Source organism: Peromyscus maniculatus, chromosome 5 (assembly GCF_049852395.1).
Source record: "Peromyscus maniculatus bairdii isolate BWxNUB_F1_BW_parent chromosome 5, HU_Pman_BW_mat_3.1, whole genome shotgun sequence".
NCBI lineage: Eukaryota > Metazoa > Chordata > Mammalia > Rodentia > Cricetidae > Peromyscus > Peromyscus maniculatus.
Window position 1 is genome coordinate 38,494,907 of NC_134856.1, and position 17,356 is coordinate 38,512,262.

General features: G+C 40.4%; 1 protein-coding gene across 2 annotated transcripts in view; it reads left to right on the forward strand.

The window, feature by feature from the left end:
* Positions 1-17,356, forward strand: part of Ctcf (CCCTC-binding factor) — a 47,480-nt gene that overhangs the window by 10,992 nt on the left and 19,132 nt on the right. For both annotated transcript variants that reach the window (XM_006986810.4, XM_006986811.4), the window contains exon 3: positions 16,188-16,977. In XM_006986810.4, the coding sequence (XP_006986872.1) occupies positions 16,197-16,977 (781 nt within the window). In that variant the 5' untranslated portion in view covers positions 16,188-16,196. The remainder of the gene's footprint in view (positions 1-16,187; positions 16,978-17,356) is intronic.

Sequence of the window (17,356 nt, forward strand, 5' to 3'; positions counted from 1 at the left end):
TTTATCTAAAAAGTGAACAAGCCAGATATTATAGCTCACACTTATATTCTTAGCACTCCAGAATTGAAGGCAAGAGGATTCCAATGAGTTTGAGGCCAGTGTGAAGCCTTGTCTCAAAAGGGGGTTGGGGGGGCGGGGCAGACATCACATTAGGAAACAATAAACCTATATTTAAAGTGTTACATTTTAGATCAACTTTGAGATCATGAAACATAGATTCTGTATGAGCTATGACTACAGTCTTAAGTCAGCTGTTCCCTTTCTAGGATGCTGGCAATGGAGTCTGACTATCAAAGAGGCCAATCTCCATTTCCCTGAGTGCTTAGATTATAAACATGGGCTGTCCGGGTGGTGGTGGAGCACGACTTTAATCCCAGCACTCAGGAAGCAGAGGCAGGTGGATCTCTGTGAGTTCGAGGCCAGCCTGGTCTACAGAGCTAGTCCAGGACAGGCTCCAAAGCTACAGAGAAACCCTGTCTCAAAAAACAAAACAACAACAACAACAACAAAAAACCAAAAACATGGGCTGTCATGCCTGGTGACATGGGGGCCCTTAGGATATAAGGTTTGTCCATCTCACATTGAATCAAAATCTCTATTTTTTTTTTTAAGTTCACCAGGTGATTCTGATACAAAAAAAAGTGTATGTGAGCACCACTGCTCCTGGTTGCCCCACCAAACATAGAAACTTACCTGTTAGCTCTGTATAAATCCTACTGTGTGTGTGTGAGATTTATTCCTCTTGTGTAATTATTAGTGATAAGCTTATCACAGAGTCAGCTTTCTTTAATATTTCTCTCTCTCTCTCTCTCTCTCTCTCTCTCTCTCTCTCTCTCTCTCTGTGTGTGTGTGTGTGTGTGTGTGTGTGTGTGTGTGTTTTGAGACAGGGTTTCTCTGTGTAATAGTCGTGGCTGTCCTGGAACTCACTCTATAGACTAGGCTGGCCTCAAACTCAAGGATGTCCACTTGTCTCTGCCTCCCAAGTGCTGGGATTAAAGGCATGTGCCACCACCTCCTTTCTTTAATATTCTAACTGATGAAAGCTTGTAGGACTGTTCCAAAGACAGACTGAGCTGCTTCTCAGGGTTAAGGGAGGCTGTGGTGATTCTTGGCACAGTCACTATTAGGAAAATAAGGAAAAGCAAGGTGTTAGCTTTACCCTACTGTTGGGTTGTAGAGAATGTTGCTCAAGAACCAGCCTCCCATTGATACAGTGACAATAATGTTGACTACCCTATTAACCTTTTCTTTTCTCTGTGCAAATGTTTAATAAGTATAATAAATAGGCTACTATTAATAAAGAGCCTTTGAAACCAGATTATAATAGTAAATTTGAGTTTTTTGTTTTTTTGTGGTGCTGAGGAATGAACCAGAGGCCTAGCACATGCTTTACACTCTAGCATTGGGTTTCTGTTAAGCACTTGCTTAGCATTTACAGGGCCCTAGGTTCAGTCTTCAGGACCACCACCACCACTACCATCATGAGGTTAGGGGTGAAGTAGATTTCTAGCTTTTGGGGGCTGGAAAGAAGGCTCAGCAGTTGAGCACTTGCTGCTCTTGTGGGAGACAGAGCCTCTATTCCCAGCATTCACATGGCAGCTTACAAATAGAGGTAAATCCAGTTCTAAGAGATTCTGACTCCCTCTTCTGGCCTCCCTGGGCACCAAGCACACAAGTGGTGCACATACATACATCTGTGCAGGCAAAATACTCATACACATAAACTACAAATAAGTCTTGTAAGAGAGAGAGAGAGAAATTGTAGCTTTAAGCAGTTCTTGAAATTCCTTTTGTGGGGGGGGGGCGTCTTTATTATTTATTTTTGTGGGTTTTTTTTTTTTTTGGTTTTTCGAGACAGGGTTTCTCTGTGTAGCTTTGCGCCTTTCCTGGAACTCGCTTTGGAGACCAGGCTGGCCTCAAACTCACAGAGATCCGCCTGCCTCTGTCTCCCGAGTGCTGGGACTAAAGGCGTGGGCCACCACCGCCCAGCTTTTGTTTTTTTTTTTGAGACAAGGTCTCACTATGTGACTCTGGCTGTCCTGGGATTCACTATGTAGATCAGGCTGGCCTCAAACTTAAGAGATTATACTGGCTCTGCCTCCCAAGTGCTGGGATTAAAGGCGTGTGCCACCGCCTGGCTCTATTTAGTTATTTATTTAGATTTTATTTTATGTATATGGGTGTTTTTTCTGTGTTTATGTCTGTGTACCACAGTCATACTTGGTACCCACAGAGGACAGAAGAGGGCATTGGATCCCTTGGAACTGAAGTTACTTACGGTGATGGTGAACTGCCTGCCATGTAGCTGCTGGAACACAAACCAAGAGCAGCAAGTGCTTTAGCCAACTCTCCAAGCCCTTCATTTGTTTTAATCCACTCACTCACTGTGTGACCTTGGCTGTCATGAAATGTGATATGTAGACTAAACTGTCCTTAAACTCAGAGAGATCCCCCTGCCTCTGCCTTCTGAGTGCTGTTTGGTATGTGTTTACAAACTGGTGTGGTGGCATACACTTGTAATCCTAGCACTCTTTGGAGGCTGAGGTAGAAGATCACAATCAGCCTAGGTCACAGTGAGGTGTCGAGAGAGAGAGAGAGAGAGAGAGAGAGAGAGAGAGAGAGAGAGAGAGAGAGAGAGAGAGAGAGAGAGATTGAGATTGAGATTGAGATTGCTTGCGGAGGAGGAGGAGGAGGCAGGTAGATCTCTGAGTTCAAGGCCAGCTTGGGCTACAATGCAAGTTCCAGGACTGCCAGGGCTGTTTCACTGAGAAAGCCTATCTTGGAAAAAAAACAAAAACTAAAAAAGGAATACTGGACCACATGATGTGGCTCACAACTTTGACTCCAGTTCCGGGGTCCAGCACCTCTCTCTCTCTCTCTCTCTCTCTCACACACACACACACACACACACAGAAATAAAAATAAATCTTTTTTTTTTAAATATATGGAAAATAAATTAGGTTGCACATGTGTAATCCAAGCTGTCAGGAGGCAAGAGGCAGAAAGATTCCAGAAGTTTCAAGACTAGCCTGAACTGCATAGTGAGTTGCAAATCAAAGTATTTACTTTGTTCTCTGCCTTCTGTTGATGTCAGGTTCATATTGACCCTTGTTGGGTGACCTTCATGTTAGACTTTGATAATTAATTGTTAATTTAAAAATTTTCTTTGAAACTATTAAAACTTGGGGCTACTATTCCCTCCTTTACTGTTTTTAAAATAGGTTCTCTTGTAGCCCCAGGCTGGTCTTGAGCTGTGATCTTTCTGCCTCTATTTCCCAAGTGCTAAAGTTGTAGGAATGAGCCACTTTGCATGGTTTATGTGGTGCTGGGATTCAAACCCATTGTTTAGTGTATACTAGATCAATTGAACTACTTGGGGCCACCTCTTATTTTTGAGACAGGGTCTCACTATGTAGCCCCAGTTGGCCTGGTATATGCTATGTAGACCAGGCTAGCTTTAAATTCATCCACATGAGCTCTGGGATTAAAGGTGTGTACTACCACACCCAGCTGGAGCTACTATTTTTTTTGTCTGCATAGTTATATATTATGTCTAGTTTGCTACCACAGGCTTGTAATCTGAGCTACTTGGGAGGCTAAGTCAGAAGGATCATAAGTTCAAGTCAATCTACAGGAGTCTTTTACAAACAAAACCAAAACTTACTGTTTAATATACTACTGTCTATTTTCAGTGGCAGATAATTGCTAAATACCCTAACTTATCTCCTAGAGATATGAAAACTGTCTTGTTAACCCCACTCCCTCATGTTAGGCAGGTACTTTGTCACTGGGCATATTTTATTCCCAGTCCCCCTTCATTTGTTCGTTTATTTGTTCATGTAGGGCTTTTGAGACAGGATTTCATAAAGCTCAGATTGGCTTCCAGCTCTGTAGCCCCTGACACAGTCTTGAACTCCTGATATTCCTGCCCTCATCTTCTAAGTGCTTGCATCACCACACAGGCCTTACTTTCTGTTTTGAGACAAAGGTCTCTGCATTGTCCTGGCTAGTCTGGAACTCACTATGAAGACCAGGATGACCTTCAAGTTGTCAACAGCCCTTCTATCTCTGCCTTTCAAGTACAATCATAGACATGTACCATGAAACTCAAATTTTGGTTTTTGTTCACAGTATCTCTGTGTAGTCCTGGCTTTCCTGGAACTCCTTAGTCTTCCTGTCTCTGTCTGCTGAGTGCTAGAATTAAAGGAATAATGCCACCATATCCAGCCCAACCCAGTTTTAGTATCTTATCAATAACAGATTATTTGAAGTACAATAACTATTTTCTCCAAATGACTAAATGGTGCAATGATGAATATGACATGCTCATCTGGGTAGTTTCCTCTAGGAGTAATTAAGTACACTTACTGTATTATCCTATATGATAATACATTACTAAAATTATGTAGTCAAAAATTAATACCTGGGCGTGGGATTGCAAATTTGATGCCAGCCTGATCTGCTTAGGAATTCCAAGGCCACCCTGGGTCACATAGTGAGTCTTTGTCTCTTAAAATGGAAGGGAGGGAGGAAAAGGACATAAATAGTGCAATGAAGAAAATAAATTCGTGTTGTTAGGCTTTCACTTAGCATGTAATTAGTCTTTTGTTTTTCCATTTTCTCTTCCTGCAGTTGCCTTGTGCAAGAACCATTTATATTTCATATGACAGTGCACTAATATGTGGGTATCTGCTGTCTACCTAACATTGTTTTGTAGCTATTGCTTTCGAGAATACAGAAGTAAGACATAATTCTTGCCTTTAAAATTAATGGTTTGTTGAAGGAAGATACAGTTATAGATAGTTAAAGCAAAAAAAAAGTCAGGCTGCCCTGGTCAAGGTTGAAAAGATTTTGATGTAGGAGATGTTTGAGCTAGAAGAGAACAAGACAGCAGACGCTGGTGTAGAGATGCCAAGCAGGGAGCGCTCAAAGATGAGGTCAAATGAATAGCAAGGATGGGAACAAACTGTACAAGCTGGGAGCTAAGCCAGAGAGTCTGAACTTGATTCAGTAAGCATCAACCATTATGAAGGGTTTTCTATTACATGTGTATTAGAGACAATCTTGCTGTGTAACTCAGTCTGGCTTCAAACTTCAAGATCTTGTCTCAGCCTCTTGAGTGTTGTATAAGCTGAACCATCATACTCAGCTTTGTGGTTTTTTGTTTTTGTTTTTGTTTTTTAAGATTTATTTATTTATTATGTATACAGTGTTCTGTGTGCATGTATGCCTGCAGGCCTGAAGAGGGCACCAGATCTCATTGTAGATGGTTATGAGCCACCATATGGTTGCTGGGAATCGAACTCAGGACTGGAAGAGCAGCTAGTGCTCTTAACCTCTGGGCCATCTCTCCAGCCCCCAGCTTTGTGTTTTAAAAGTCTATGTTGCCCAGACTGCCTCCAAACTCCTGAACTCAAGTGATCCTCCTGCCTCAGTCTGTCATGTAGTTGGGACTAAGGCATGTACTCCTATCTTCCTTCATTCATCATGAGTAATTGAGCCTCATTTTAGAAAGATGTAATCAGTTACTAAAACGATCTACAAGCTTTAGCCACAGAGGTCATTTTGTTTTTCATATGACACATCCTTGTACATATATGCACCCATGTGTGCAAGTGCATGTAGAGGCCAGAGGTCGGTGTTGTTTGTCTTCTGCCTTTTTGAGTTAGGGTCCCTCACTAAATCTTGAGCTCACCAGTTATTGACTGGCATGCAGGCCCTAGAGATCTTGCCTCTGCCTTCCCAGTACTGAGATAATAGGGTCATGCTTCCACCAGCTTTTTTGCATAGATAGGGTCTGGAAATTGGACTCAGATCCTCATGCTTGTGTGAACAACACAAGCTATGTCCCCAACCTGTTTTGTTTGTTACTTTGTTTTTGCAGTAATAGAGATCAAACCTTGGACATCAGACATACTAGGCTCTCAGCTACACCTCCCAGTCTGTATTTTGTTTTGTTTTGAGTGGTTTTTTTTTTGGTTGGTTGGTTGGTTTTTGTTTTGTTTTTTTTGAGACAGGGTTTTTCTGTGTAGCCCTGGGTGTCCTGGAACTCGATCTGTAGACCAGGCTGGCCTTGAAATCACAGAGATTGTACTGCCTCTGCCTCCCGAGTGCTGGGATCAAAGGTGTGCGCCACCGCTGCCTGGCAAGATCATACTTTTCTTTATTCACATTAACAGTTACTAGTTTCACTGCACCATGACAAACATTAGAAAGTAACTGTTCAGACAGCCACAGCCAAGATGCTGCCACACTGTTTTTCTTACATTATTAATGAAGTTTCAGTTTTTTCCCCTTTTATCTTCCGTTTGTTTGAGGCGTATATTTGATTGGATGCTCAGGATAGGACCCAGGGTCTAGGCATGCTGAGCTAGCCTTCTGCCACTGAGTTATACATATCCTTTGCTGTTACTACCAGTTGGAGTTTTGTTGGGTTTTTTTCGGGGGAGGGTGCCTGATAGACTACGGGGCATCTTTGAACTCCTGGTCCCTTGCCTATACTTCAGGAAGATTATAGACTTGAGCAAACTGTTCCTAGCTTCACCAATTTTCTGTTTGTGTTCTTTGCCCAGCTTTCTCTTTTGGCCCTTACCTTTTTCATACAAATTTTATTGTTTTTATGTAACAAAGTTAATGTATTGTCATAAAAGTTGCAATACACTTTTTTTTTTTTTTTTAAGACAGGATCTGTACAGCCCAAGCTTCCCTCAAACTCCCTGTGTAGGTGAAGGTGACCGTGAATTTCTTCAGATTGTCCTGCCTCCATTTTTGGATTGCTAGGATTATAGGTACTTGATATCACTCCCAGTTTATATACTGCTGAGGATTGAACCCAGGGCCTTCCTTGTGCATGCTAGGTAAACACACTGTTAACTTTGCTATATCTCCCCTGCTATTTTCTTTTTAATTTTGTTCAACGTAGGTTTTATTTGTTTCTTTGCTGTGCTAGGAATTGAGCATGCTAGGCATTTGTTCTACCATTGAACTGTTCCTGTTTAGTAGTTTTCTTTTGTCTTTTTTGTTTGTTTTGTTTTTCAGCTTAAGGTGATCACTTAAATTTTCTGTTTCTTTTTTTCCCCCTTTTGGTGTGTTTGTTTGTTTGTTTTTGGTTTTGTTTGTTTGTTTTGGGTTTTTCAAGACAGGGTTCTCTGTGTAGTTTTGGTGCCTGTCCTGGATCTTGCTCTGTAGACCAGGCTGGACTCGAACTCACAGAGATTCACCTGCCTCTGCCTTCCGAATGCTGAGACTAAAGGTGTGCGCCACCAGTGCCTGGTATATTTTCTGTTTCTAAGTATAATGCCTTTGTCCCTCTTAGATCTGAAAGCTGCTCATCTATGCCTGATTTTTTTCCCTCTCTTTTCTGATGTTAGAGAGAGAACGAATTTAGGACTTTTAGTATGCTTGGTATGTTCTTGATCTAGCAGGCTTCCTGAGAGGATATATAGTTAGGTTATGGCATGGGAGCACGACGGATCTCAGGTGTCTCCGAGTTAGGTCTCTGCGTCTGCTCTGTGAAGAAGTCAGGAAAGTACTTGGGAACTCCCAATTGTCTAGATCTCACTTGCTTAATCTGAAGGAAGCTCCTCCTTCCTCTTCTATTCCGCAGGTGATGGAATGTTAGTTTATTTTGATATTCTGTAGTGATAGAAGATACAATAAGGGATCTGTTCTGAGAGTACTGTTGTAGTGATAGGACTATAACTCAGTGGTAAAGAGCCTCTCATAGAGGTACAAGGCCCTGGATTCTATTGCAAGCATTGCCCAAGAAAAACAAAACCAAACCCCAAACCCCAAAGAAACAATGTATCCTTTTATAGTGATACTGCAGTCCCAGGGTTAAACTGTTTTACTAAATTATTTTCTTGGTTAGTGATAAATTGAGGACGACAGTCTTCCTTTCTTTATTCTCTATCCAGTGCCTTTGAGTTTAGAAAGTAATAGGTAGTAGTCTGTGTGGAGAGATAGCCTTTAGGCTCTGAAACAGATGCGGATACAGGTTTGAAAGTGTGGAGATAATTTAAAAGGATAGTGCCAGGAGTGACTACAGAACCTTGGTGTGCTCCAAGAAGCTGAAGGAAGAGCTCTCAGAGACACGGGGAAGGACAGGAAGCAGCTAAAGAAAGAAGCTTAGGTCAAGGAAAATGAAAAGCAATGTTGTAAACCCCTTTTTCGTAGTATCATTCCACAAAAGAGGTTTTATAAAACCTAGGAAGGTGTGGTCAGCACAAACGAGAGGAGAGGAGAGAGATTTAAGCAATAGGGAACTGAGTATTTGAAAGCAGGAGTCAAGAAGGGAGGAGATGGATTAGAACAGTTAACACAGGCAAGGCAGTTGGGAGTGTAGTTCCCTGAGGAGTAAGGGAGAGAGGGCTGATTTAGACTATTGGGTTAGTTATTGATTCAGAGGAGGGATTCACTTCTGAGAAAGCTAGGCTGAGGAATCCTCTGCTCCAGGAGATGCACTGAAGATTTCTAAGCAGTATCAGAGATTGGTTGCTTGTTCCTTTATGTGTTGTTTCTCTGTAAAAACAGAAGCTGTTTCGTTGAGACTTCAGTAGATTCTGATGTGCATGGCTGTAAGTCCCATGTATTCCTTTGATTGAGTACTGTCAACTCAATTTCTTGGCAGTACAATTGTTTTCAATTTATATTCCTTTATTCTGGTTATTTTCCTACCTGGGTACAATTCAGTGACTTCTTTTAGATTGGATTTTTTTTTTCTTTTTCTTTTTACTGCAATATTTAATGTTTGAAGTTTTCAGATTCACAACAGACAATTGGTTTTTCTGTGTTCTTCAAAGTGTGTGCTACAAAACCCCAAGGGGCGGGGCGGGGGGGGGGGGGCCGCGGGGGAGACGCTTGTAGAAGAAAAAATTTCCTCTGTGAGTTTAATTATATTTTATTTTCATTTAAAAAAAAAAAGCAACTGTGGCATTCAACGGTGGCATTCAACTCACTGTAACCAAGGCTTACCATTAACTCCTGGTCTCTTCTCTCCACCTACCAAGTGGTAGGATTTCATGTGTGTGCTGCCATAGAGACTCCTTCATTAGATTTCCTGGGGATATTTAAATAGTCTGGGATGATGTTCTCTGACAGGGCTACCATTAAACATTTACCACATGGGAATTATTATCTTTTCTAATGCTGTCTGTAACATAAATAGGGACTTTTTTTGTTCTTAACTCCAAGCATTTGGATTATCACTCTTGTTTGCAAGGTTATTAACTTTGGAGCTTGTGTGATTTGGAAAACTTTTTTTTTTTTTTTTTTTTTTTTTTTTTTTTTTTTTTTTTTTTTTTTTTTTTTTTTGGTTTTTCGAGACAGGGTTTCTCTGTGTAGCTTTGAGCCTTTCCTGGAGCTCACTTGGTAGCCCAGGCTGGCCTCGAACTCACAGAGATCCGCCTGGCTCTGCCTCCCGAGTGCTGGGATTAAAGGCGTGCGCCACCACCGCCCGGCTGGAAAACTTTTTTTTTTTTTTTAAAGGCAGCACTTGGGAGGCAGAGGCTGGTGGATTTTTATAAGCTCCAGGCCAAGCTGGTCTACCTAGCAAAACCTAGGCCAGCAAAACCTCTGCATAGTGATAATTACAATACCATGGAAGCTGAGACGGAATTATCTGAAATAAAAAACAAAAAAGGAAGAGAAAAGGCTTAATACCTTTTATACCAACAAAGATATAAAATTGTCTAGTCATGACTTCTAGTGTTCCTGTTGAGACCTTAGAGGTTATTCTTTCTCAGTCAGAATACTAGATTTTACTGATTGCTGGCACACTGGTGTTTGGACATGTTAAATTTATAGATAAATTATAAAGTCCCACAGATATCCCTTTGACTCCTACCCTTTATGGTAACATTTTATTATATTTTTCTAGCTGTGGTGAAACAACTAATAAGAGATCTTTATATTAAACATTATATTATTTTGCTCTTAGATATTTAGAGCAAAGGGTAATGAAAATAGATAACAGCATTACAGATCAAACTGGCTACCTAAGAATGTGGTTTTTATCATTCTTATTTCTATTCCACTTATGTGGTGGGCTTTGTTGAATGGTCCAAAAATAAAGGTTGCTAAGCTGAAGGTATAGGTCAGAGGTAATATTCTTGCCTAGAGTGTGGAAATCCCTAGATTACGTCCCCAGCACCACTGATGAAATAACTAACATGAGTGAGTGAGCGAGCAAGCGATTGATGGATTGATTGAGATTGCTTCAGGTCTGGCCTTGCAGTTTTTGCTTTTATTTTAAATTTGAGGAAATAGACTAGTTTTGTTTTGTGTTTTTTGACAGGGTGTGTTGCATGGTGTTACCTGAAGTAACTTAAACAAATGATCATTCACCTTAGTAAACAAATGTTCATTCACCTTAGGTATGGTGCTAACCACAAGCCATAGAAATTAATCCTCTTAGTTTGAGTTCTGTGAACCAATTGGTGAGTTTATTGGGGTTACTTACAGGAACATGGGTTACTCAAAGACACCTATGTGACCAAAAGGCCCACCACAGAACTCCTGTTCCTTGCCCAACTTTTGAAGGCAGCCCTGCTGAAAAGTTTCTCCCTGCCAGTAATTATGCACTACTTATAGAACCTTGAAGAGGGAGCTTATAAATCTTGTAACTTTCTGAGGTTCTTGAGCCATTAAATCTCATGAATTTCCTGAGTCTTGTGTTTCCTTAGCTTCCTTTGTCTTCTGAGACTCCCTACTCCATCATGGATTTCTATGATGCTTCAGTTGAAAAAAATAGATACATAAGTTTTCAAAGGCTTTCAAGGCCCAGGCTAGCCTTGAAGTTGCTGTATAGCCAAGGCTGACCTCAAACTCCTCCTGGTTCTTCCTCCTGAATAGCAGGATTACGATGTACATCACCATACTCAACTATTTTGAAACACTGTCAAGCACAAAATCATGTGCTTTATTTTATTAGCAGACACATAATAAAATGATGGCCTCAGAACCTCAGGAAACTTTACTGTCCTATGAATGAACTGGATCTGAAGGAAATGAGAAAAACAACAAGGAACAGAACAAGGAGGGAGGTGACAGAATAGTGTTTGGGTGAAAAGACAAGTTTTGTTGTGTTGGTAGTTTTTTTTTGTTGTTGTTTTTTTTGTGTGTGTGTGTGTGTGTGTTTTTTTTGTTTTGTTTTTTTTTTGTTTTTTTGCTTTTGAGGAATTACTGTTTTGAAGCAGGATCTCTCTATGTAGCTTTGGCTGGCCTAGAACTCGCTATGTGAACCAGCCCAGCCTCAAGCTTACAGAGATCCCCCTGCCTCCCAAAGCTGGGATTAAAAAATTGTGCAACACATCTTTTACTTCGGGTGGGAAGGAGGCCAGTACTGGGATTGAATTTAGGACTTCATAAGTGCTAACCAGGTGCCTTGACAGTGAGCTGTGTCCTCGGTCCTCTTTTTCCCCCTCCTTCTGAGGTAGGGTTTATGACCTTCAATTCTAACTTAGATGAGTATTTACTTTCAGCCTGGTCACATTACCTTTCTCCAGGCTTAGTTTATTTTACCTTGAACTCTTCATCCTGAAACAGGTCATGGCTCTTTCTCTAGGTTATATACTCCCTTCCCACAATGCTAGCACAGATACAGTGCCTGCACAGAGAATTGATGAAGTACATCTCTAATAAAATAGCAAAAGACTAGAGCAAGAACAAAAAGTGCTTTAAATTGTTGTTTAGCAATAACCTTTTATATATACTTGTGGTTTTTGTTAGGTAACAGTATTACTTTAAATTACATGATTCTTAGATTCATTTTATTATTAGTTTTTTTTTTTTATTTTTAGATTTATTTTATGTTTGTGGGTATTTTTCCTGCATGTGTGTTTGTATATTAGCTGCAAGCTTGGTGCCTAAAGAGGTTAGAATAGGGAGTCAGATACCCTGGAACTGGAATTACAGCCAGTTTCAAGCTCCATGTGGGTGTTGGGAACTGATCCCAGATCCTCTGGAAGAACAACAGTACTCCTAACCAAGGAGCCATCTCTCCAGATCCCCATTTTACTCCTTAAAATTTTTTAAATTAACTTTTACTCTGTGTGTGTGTGTGTGTGTGTGTGTGTGTGTGTGTGTGTGTGTGTGTACCATAGGACATGGAAAAGCCAGAGGACAATTTGTATGAGTTGATTCTCTCCTAGATACTACATTGGTCCTGGGCATCAGACTTGGGTCATTAGGACTGACAGCAAGTACCTTTACCTCTGAGTCATCTCACTGGCCCATTATTTTACCCTAGATATTCCCAAGATTTAAGAGATAGAAACTGGAGACAGGCATGATGGCGGAGGCAGTCAGATCTCTGTAAGTTGAGGCCAGCCTGGTCTATATGGTGAGTTCCAGGACAACTAGGGATATGTAGAGAAACCCTGTCTCAAAAATGAGCAAATTTATGATAGAACACGGTGACCTTTTTTTTTTTAATTAATTAATTAATTAATTTTCTATTATCAGCTTGATACAGTATAAATTCTTATTCTAATACTGAAATGTTTGGTTGAGACTTGCCCAGTAATTGAGTAAAACCAAAACTTATTATAAGCCACAGCCATCCTAGGGTCCCCCCTGCTATATAGCCTCCCTGGTTCTGTGGGTTGCAGTCTGATTGTTCTTTGCTTTATGTCTAGTATCCACTTATGAGTGAGTACATACCATGTTTGTCTTTCTGGGTTTGGGTTACCTCACTCAGGATGATATTTTCTATTTCCATCCATTTGCCTGCAAATTTCATGCTGTCATTGTTTTTCCATTGTGTATATGTACCACATTTTCTTAATCCATTCTTCAGTTGACTGGCATCTAGGTTGTTTCCAGATTCTGGCTATTTCGGATAATGCTGCTATGAACATAGTTGAGCATGTATGTTTGTGGTATGATTGAGCATTCCTTGGGTATATGTCCAAGAGTGGTATGTCTGGGTCTTTGGTAGATCGATTCCCAATATTCAGAGAAACCGCCATACTGATTTCCACAGTGGCTGTACAAATTTGCATTCCCACTAACAGTGGAGGAGTGTTCCCTTTGCTCCACATCCTCTCCAACATAGACTGACAGTGACCCCTTTAATTCTAAGCACTCAGGAGTCTGAGGCAGGAAGATCAAGTTTGAGGCCAGACTAAAAGAAATTAAATATGATAAAAGAGAGAAATGGAATTATTACTCAATGAATATAAAATTTCAGTTATATAAGATGGATTAAGTACCTCTAGAGATCTATACAAAAACAATACATGCACTTAATAATAATATAGTATTGTGCACTTTAAAATGTTAGGGTACATTTTTTAAAAAAAATTATTTATTGTTGTTTTGTTTTGCTTTTTTGGAGACAAAAGTTTCTCTGTGTAAGAGTCCTGGCTGTCCTGGAATTCGCATGGTGGCCTCAAACTCCCTGAGATCCACCTGCTTCTGCCTCCCAAGTGCTGGGATTAAAGGCGTGCGCCACCACTGCCTGGCCTAAACATTTTTTATCTTATTAATTTATATATATGGCTGTTTTGTCTGCATGTGCATCTGTGCACAACTTGAATGCATGATGCCTTTATAGGCTAGAAGAGAGTTGGATCCCCTGGAACTGGAGTTGGAAATGGTTGTTAGCTTCCAATGGGAATTGAACCTGGATTCTCTTGAAGATCAACCAATGCCCTTAATTACTAAGTTATCTCACCAGCCCCTGAAGGATAAGTGTTCTTACCACCAGGGGTGAAATGAAGAGGAGAAAGAGGATGATAGCAATACAGGGACACGTTGGATATATTTAATGCTTTGATTATGGGAATGGTTTCCTAATGTATGCATGTCCAAACTCATAGAGTAAGCAGTGTACCCATAACTTTTTGGTTTTTTTGGTTTTTTTGGTTTTTCGAGACAGGGTTTCTCTGTGTAGCTTTGCGCCTTTCCTGGAACTCACTTGGTAGCCCAGGCTGGCCTCGAACTCACAGAGATCCACCTGGCTCTGCCTCCCGAGTGCTGGGATTAAAGGCGTGTGCCACCACCACCTGGCCAAAATTTTCTTTTTTTTTTTAAGACTTGGTCTACGAGTATAGCACTGGCTGTCTTGAAACTTACTATATCGTCCAGGCTGACCTCAAACTCACAAATATTCTTCAGTCTCTGCTTCCAAAATGAAAGTGTAGGCCTGCACACTCAGCCATTATATCTGAACATAAAGAGGTGTGTTTGGGTCTCATGTTGCCCAGATTGTCCTTGCTCGTTATGTAGTTGAAGATGGCCTTGGACTTTTGATCTTCTTACCTCCACCTCCAGAGTACTGATTTTACAGGTATGCACCACGATCCTCAGTTTTTATTCAGTGCTGGAATTTAAAACAAGGTTTGAAAGAGAGAGACCGAGAGTATGCACAGGTGTGAGCAAGTGAGCACTCAATTGCTTTCCACCTTATTTTTGAGACAGGGTCTCTCACTGCACCTGGAATCATCTATTTGGTTCACCTAGCCAGTGAACCCTGGGATCCTCCTGTCTGCCTCCCTGACGGTATGATTACAGGTACAAGCTGCCATGCCCAGCTTTTCATGTGGGTGCTGGGAATCAAACTCATGTCCTCAGTGGCGCTTTACCAACTGAGCCATCTCCCTAGCCCACACAATAAAGCTTTCTGGAAAACGGTATGACAGAGTAGGATATCTAAAGGAGAATTTAGTAAACACAGCAAGGCACAAGGCCCTGGAATTGACCCCTAGAACCATAAAAGCAAGCAAACTTTTCTTCTGGTGCTTTATAAATAGATATAAAATGTACTTTTTTTGTTTGTCTTTTGTTTGGGATTTTTTTTTTTTTCCTTTTGGAGATAGGGTCTCACTGTGTATCCCTGTCTGTTCTGGTCTAGCCTTACTTAACTCAATGATTTGCCTGCCTCTGCCTCTTTAGCGCTGAGATTAAAGCTATGCACCACCACACCATACTTCCCATGATTTTTTTAAAGTAACGTTTTGTTTTGTTTTGTTTTGTTTTGTTTTGTTTTGTTTTGTTTTGTTTTGTTTTGTGTTGTGTTGTGTTGTGTTGTGTTTTTGTGTTTTTGTGTTTTTGTGTTTTTTTGTTTTGTTTTGTTTTTTGTTTTGTTTGAGACAGGGTTTCTCTGTGTAGCCCTAGAACTCACTCACTCAGTAGACCAGGCTGGCTTGCACTCAGAGAGAATTGCCTGTCTCTGCCTCCCGAGTGCTGTCATTAAAGGTGTGCAACAACAACACCCAGCTTAATTAATTTTTTTAATTGGCAGAAAAAAATTGGTAGTGTACAACATTTTGAAATATCTATGTGTTGAGAACTCTTTAAATTAAACAAATTAGCATATGTATTGCCTCACTTAATTGTGGTAAGAGCACTTAAGTAAGTAGTCCATTGACTATTTTCTGTATGTTGTATAATAGCTATCTTGAACTTTCTTCTTGTGACTGAAATTTATTTTTTTTACCAAACTGTGCCCCAGATGCGTAAGTTTTAAACTAGCTTTACTGATAATTTTTAATATAATTAAATGTCCAGAGTTGAAGTTTCTAGTGTCCAGTGTCTCTTTGTTGTGATTGGTTCTCATTGTGTGACCCAAGCTAGTCTCAAACTTGATCCTCCAACCTCAGCTCTGCAAGTGCTAATTTTATAGTTGTGTGCCACAATACCTAGCTCTAGCAATTTTTTGTGGTAGAAGATTGACTTGTGCCTTATATGATGATTTCATCTGATACCATTAATGATATCCCACCCCAGTAGTAACAACTAAAACATCTCTAGACCTTGCCAACTGTTTCTGGAGGCTTAGTTCCCTCGGATTGAAAACTCGAGTCTATAGGTTGTGGTTTAGTTTTCCCATTTTGTTCTTTTGAAAATTTATTTTCATAAGAAACCAGAATTAATAATGATTATTTCTCTTAGACTGAACTTCACTTCTACAGTATATTTTAACACCCACTGCCACCAGGTTTCTGTTCATTGGGAGTATGATCTAGAGTCTTGATCAATTTCAGATGTTTTGTTTTGATTGGCAAGATTTATAATTTAGGTGATAGATTGTTTTTTTTCTTCCATTCAAAGAGGCAGATTATCTGTTGAACAACCATTGATAGATGCCTAATTCATTCACCAAGGAGTTTTTAGTTTAAAATGTGTATGGTTTTATTTGGGAAAATATTATCTTAAATAACAATTTGTGTTCTTCCTTAATAAAGGAAGGGGAAATGGAAGGTGAGGCGGTTGAAGCCATTGTGGAGGAGTCTGAAACTTTCATTAAAGGAAAGGAAAGAAAGACTTACCAGAGACGTCGGGAAGGGGGCCAGGAAGAAGATGCTTGCCACCTGCCCCAGAACCAGACAGATGGGGGTGAGGTGGTCCAGGATGTCAACAGCAGTGTACAGATGGTGATGATGGAACAGCTGGATCCTACCCTTCTTCAAATGAAGACTGAAGTAATGGAGGGTACAGTGGCTCCTGAAGCAGAGGCAGCAGTGGACGATACCCAGATCATAACCTTGCAGGTTGTAAATATGGAGGAACAGCCCATTAACATAGGAGAGCTTCAGCTTGTTCAAGTACCTGTTCCTGTGACTGTACCTGTTGCTACCACTTCAGTAGAAGAACTTCAGGGGGCTTATGAGAATGAAGTGTCTAAAGAGGGCCTCGCAGAAAGTGAACCGATGATATGTCACACCTTACCTTTGCCTGAAGGGTTTCAGGTGGTGAAAGTGGGGGCCAATGGAGAAGTGGAGACACTAGAGCAGGGGGAGCTTCCTCCTCAGGAAGACCCTAGTTGGCAAAAAGACCCCGACTACCAGCCACCAGCCAAAAAAACAAAGAAAACCAAAAAGAGCAAACTGCGTTACACGGAGGAGGGCAAAGACGTGGATGTGTCTGTCTATGATTTTGAGGAAGAACAGCAGGAAGGCCTGCTGTCTGAGGTTAATGCAGAGAAAGTGGTTGGTAATATGAAGCCTCCAAAGCCAACAAAAATTAAAAAAAAAGGTAAAATGAGTTTATCTGTAATGGTCTTGTAAAACCATTTGGGGATAAAGGATACAACAACCTGTGTGCAAGCTATTTTGTTAGATTAAATGCCCTGGTTTGTTTTTTTGTTTGTTTGTTTTGTTTGTTTGTTTTTTGTTTGTTTGTTTGTTTTGTTTTTTTTTTAACATATAGCAGATACCTGGGCTTTTAATCAGTACAAAAGAAAGGTTTTATTTGTGTTTTTACATATTGAATACTGGTTTTGTTTTGTTTTGTTTTTTAAGTCATAAAGAGAAATGAGTATATTAATGTTGTGAGTTAATTACTTAGATTGACTTGGATTATAAAAGGGTGATAGGATATAATTGTAGTTTGGGATTAATCTAAAGCACTAGAT